General features: G+C 48.3%; 1 protein-coding gene across 1 annotated transcript; it reads right to left on the bottom strand.

Annotated features, from left to right (window-relative positions):
- Positions 1 to 2,353: 2,353 nt before the first annotated feature.
- Positions 2,354 to 4,154, bottom strand: Pmar_PMAR009922 (Electron transfer flavoprotein subunit alpha, putative; the record flags this gene model as incomplete). Its single annotated transcript, XM_002768928.1, has 12 exons — positions 2,354 to 2,419; positions 2,463 to 2,568; positions 2,715 to 2,802; positions 2,850 to 2,924; positions 2,980 to 3,049; positions 3,241 to 3,345; positions 3,390 to 3,479; positions 3,533 to 3,603; positions 3,656 to 3,767; positions 3,810 to 3,859; positions 3,907 to 3,973; positions 4,017 to 4,154. 12 exons carry the CDS (start codon positions 4,152 to 4,154, stop codon positions 2,354 to 2,356), a joined length of 1,038 nt encoding a protein of 345 aa, XP_002768974.1.
- Positions 4,155 to 4,849: the final 695 nt, after the last annotated feature.

The raw sequence follows: 4,849 nt of genomic DNA, 5'->3' as shown, positions 1-4,849 counted from the left end.
CCTGGGGAGGACCATTCATGCCTCATCAACAGGATCGCAGCATGCTCCATGGATACGCTGATTCACCCCTCTACTACCCACAGGCATCCCATGATCGTTATTGCGATCAACATTATGCTCAAGCCACTCCAAGCCGCCATCTTCCTCCTGCTAGGTCAATACAGCTTATCACAGCCAACACAGAGAAACTGCCACAACTATCGGTGATGGAAATTCCAGATGAACTACTAGATTGGCTACTAATCTTACGAAAGCCACTCAGAAACCATCACTATAAAAGCTCTACTACAGGACCGGACTCGGAATATCTTAGAACCTCGATTGGAAACTCCCCGTACCTCCACCATTAGCCGTCCACATCCCTAGTCGAACCCAGCGAAAACAAATCAGTCTTTTCCCCAAAAAAGGAGCCGTTGAAAATTTATCACGACTGAGCTGTATGAAATGACCCCACTCGGCGCGCCTGTTATTACTCTGGAAAAGACCAGTGTACACCGTTAATGCGGTGCGCTGCAACCCACTGTCAGCACTAGTGTGTGGTAAGCTCAAGAAGGCAGGCCCATTCGAACGAGACCACACTTTGCGAGCTAACGAGGCTTCATAGGGATGATGGAGGGAAGTTGCAAGCAAGAGGTGTCTGTTAAAATTGGAGCATGACTATAGCACTTATCATCAGGCTGTTTACTGAGGAGCCTTGAGTAAGCTCCCGACTAGTTATGGGAATGAGCTGGTAGCGGAGTTGGCCACAAAGAAGTATCTCTGGAAAGATCTCAGCGTATTAGCCTCCCAGAAGATGTTTAAACGGGCGCAGTCAACGAGCAGCTCCAAACATTTGCGTTGTTTGCCAATCCCATCGTACTGCTATGTGAGCCATCCGCTCAGGACAGAAGTCTTCTATGGGAGGGCGCTGTTCAGTACTATATCAGAATACGGGAGATCTCTACCTAACCTTAAACAGCACACGAGCAAACATACTAGTCGAAGATAGATGACAGACGCAGGGTAGCAGTTAAGTGCTACCGTAGCACAATTCGTTAAAAACGGTAACGAAATGTAAGAAGTAACTTTTTAGTAGAACCATCCGGCCCCTTTCAATAGTCCTCATAGTGTTGAGTCACAAGCGATACTTTCTGAGCCGACTCACCCGAAAAAGAAGCTCGTTGAGCAAATTCAGACCAAAAGGAAATGTTATGCAAATGCAGGAAGGGTGAAACGGTTGCAGCGGGTATATATATGGATATATAGGCAGGACATGTAGTAGTACTGGAAGTGAATCGCTTTATAGCAGTTATTTATCTTCTCTCATTATACTGCACAGTTAAATCGTAGGCTTACCGAGAATGTGATACAAATCATGCGAATTAGTGTACTTATCTCTGAAGAATGGGAGACCTTCAAGATGGCCTCTGAAGAGCGTGAGACCTTCGGGACTTGCCTCAGAAGAGCGTGAGACTTTTGAGACTTGTCACCGAAAACTGTCAAACTTTAAGGACTTGCTTCAGGACAGCGTAAGACTTTTGGGACTTGTCAAAGGAAATTGTCAAACTTTCAGGACCTGCTCTGAAGCGCGTGGGAACTTCGGGACTCTCTCCAGAAGAGCGCTCTTACTGATCGGTCGTGGGAAGATCGACAGCTTATCCGGAAGGGCGACCTTCAGTGGGCCCTCCAGTTCTCACGACTCGAATTACTCTGTATCCGATTTTCGGCAAAGCAAGACGCCTCTCTTTTCCGTGCGGTGTTACAGGGCATCAAAGTGTTGTGTGGCCAGCTGCACATCAGGCACCATCCATGGATGATATTAGTGGGTGTTGTAGAAGCCTTTACGAAGGTATTCAAAGACTGTTAGACAAAGAGGCATTATGACAAGTTCAGGTGTACGCTCTCCTGCAGCTCCAGTCACTCTTGAAAACTCATCACTGCGATAGGAAAGATTTTTACCAAAGGTTTTCGCCAAGGAACAATCTTGCAGAGAATGGAGCCTCTCAGCTATGTTGTCCAATGGACAATGTCCATCCAGGATTCCTGGCCCTTCCTAGACCAGAGCGATACTCGCCTTAGAGGTTAGTTCTCACTCGAAACCGGTCGAGATCGCCGAAAGAGAATCCATTCCGCACAATGGACCCTAAAAGGAAATTCGTGACCTTCTACCTCGCAGTATTTCTATATGTCGCCCGTAGACCTGCGCGAATTTCCCGCTAGACAATCGGTGACACAAAGCTAGACTCATCACGAGACTCTCTATTGAAACGCTGAACAACTTCTCCGAAAGCGGCGCCAGAGTGTCTGCGTTCAGCAATGCACACATCGCAATCTAAACTTGCAAACTCAAACAAGGAGGCTTAATTAGCAGCCTTCACAGCTTAGCAGTTAACTCCGGCACGATCTTGTATAAATCACCAACTAAACCATAGTCGGCAACCTGACACAAGCAATCAGACTGTCACCAGTACGTAGAGGCTTACCTGGAAGATCGGGGCCTCAGCGTCCATATTGATAGCAACGATGCACTTCGAATCCTTTATGCCTGCCGTATGCTGGATAGCCCCAGAGATACCAATGGCTATGTACCTGCAAGTACGCTCCATGTCTGATTCTATTAATGAGAGATAGCACCAAACAGGGTACTTCCTTAGTAAAGCAGAAGGACCATCGAATCGATTCCTTATACGGACATCACAGTTCCTGGATGCTGTGAGCGAGCGAGATGAACTTACAAGTGAGGCGCCACCACCTTCCCGGTCTGTCCTATCTGCAAGTCGTTGGAGCAGTACCCAGCATCGACGGCAGCACGTGTAGCACCCACTGAAAAGGTACCAGCACTGAACAGACTGTATCAATAGGTGACATACATGCAGCTCCGAGTTTTTCCGCGAGAGGCTCCAACATGCTGTCGAAGGTCTCCTTGTCTTTCAGAGCTCTCCCACCTGGGAATAAGCACGATACCATAACACACTGAAGTCTTCTATGTGTGGACATTACCAGCCACAACAACTTGGGCAGTCTGAAGCATGGGCTTCTCAGTCGACTTGTCACCCTCGCTTACAAATTTCTAAATAGGGAAGAAAGTTTTGAGACAGGTACTATCACCAATGCTATATCCGCAGTGTCGGAGAATACACACATGGCCAACTACTTCCGTTGGTGACAATATGAAAATTCGTATGTAAACTCCTTGAATTAGCGAGCAAACTCCTGAGCTCGGCTGAGGGAAAGCGAACACATACTCCAACACTGACTCACAATGCTAGAGCCGACCGTATCGATCTCTGTATTCACAATCTCCGCAGCATCACCGTTCTGGGGAACCTCAGTAGGCTCGAAGGCAGTTGGCCGGAAAACAAGTACCTAGGCAACGACCATCAACCACATAAGGGTTTTCGGCAAACTACTTTCACAGGGTCCGAGGACTTCACTGTAGCGATCACATTACCAGCATACATCGGCCTCTTAAAAGTGTCATTCGAGATGACCTTGATAACCTGGAAGAGCAGAGCCAAAATAACACTAACCCGATCGCATCATTCCGATTCACATCAGTGATAGGCTGGGTGTCTAGCATGGCTGCTGCCCGCGGCAGAGAGTCTCTGATAACACTGCTGTTGCCTGAGTTAAGAACCGGATCCCCCAACGAGCATGAAACCCTGGGAATGAGTACCAGCGACTACATTAGAAGCTCCCGTCTCCTTCGTTAGCTTTACAACGGCGTTAGCAATAGTGTCGGCTGCTGGGTGGTCCAGCGCAGCGTCGCCAGGGTTACAGTGATAGACCTATACCGTGAACGTCGAGGGGCTAATACTAGTCCAGCTGACCTTCTCAACCCCAGGTAATCGAGCTGCGGCTTCTGCAGCTTCTCGCGAACCTATGAACAAATCGCAAGGTCTGGTTCCTTGCATCATAACACCTTACCTCCAGCAAGCATAACGGAGAAACTTTTAGTCAACTGGCTAGCTGCTGTAGCAGCACAGAGAGATGACTGAAACTGAGCTATGGACGGTAACGGGAATGCAGAGCTTTACCTTTTCTAGTTTGCCTCCTCGTTGCTCCGCTACAAGGATGGTTGAGAAGAACCTCCTGGTTGCCGGTGATCCGGAGACTCCCCGAGCTATCGTGCTCGCTCCTAAGTTACTCGATGCTCTAGCGGCTGATGATAACATCTCTTATGCGAAAAAACTCGATTAAAAACCCTATCAAGAAACACAACCCATACCACTCCTCCTCCAATTAACACCACATATACCCCCGCAATAACAACTTGATAATAACACGGACTAGCGTGGCTTATGAACTGCATTCACAGAAGCTTTCAACCTCAGCGAACCCCCGGGTGTCGAGAGGACATGCTAGCACTGCCGATTCACGAAACACTTTGTAACTCTTCTTCGCGAGAATTCCTGATCCCTTCGCCCCATCCTCGTTAACCCTACCGCCAGCTCACTAACATCACTCCGCAGCAGTCTACTAGACCTGGTCTTCTTCCTCCACCGCGAAAACTCCGATCGCGAAAGCCTTTCACCGAGTCTCGTACGTTGAGTACATAGGATGCTCCCGATTTCGAAAACTCTGCTATCCATCCCAATCACAACTAAGTTTGCATTACTGGAGAAGGCTAGGGCTTTATGCGCCGCGCAGAGGAGCTGAGGAATGCTTAGAGCACGCTAGAGCTGCAAGATTTTGCGAGAATATACCACTTGTTATCAACATTCCTCATTCCATGTCAAAGCGCATCTCTGAACGCTTGGTCACATCCAAGTCCCGCAGTGGACACAGAAGTACATTACCCAACTTTCGAGGTTCGGCACATACGATCGGGAGGACCTCTAGCTGAGGCTTTGAGTCTCTGATCAGCCCT

This window comes from Perkinsus marinus (assembly GCF_000006405.1).
Source record: "Perkinsus marinus ATCC 50983 genomic scaffold scf_1104296966750, whole genome shotgun sequence".
Taxonomy (NCBI): Eukaryota; Perkinsozoa; order Perkinsida; family Perkinsidae; genus Perkinsus; species Perkinsus marinus.
The sequence above is the reverse complement of the archived record's forward strand: the minus strand, read 5'-3'. Positions and strand labels throughout refer to the sequence as shown.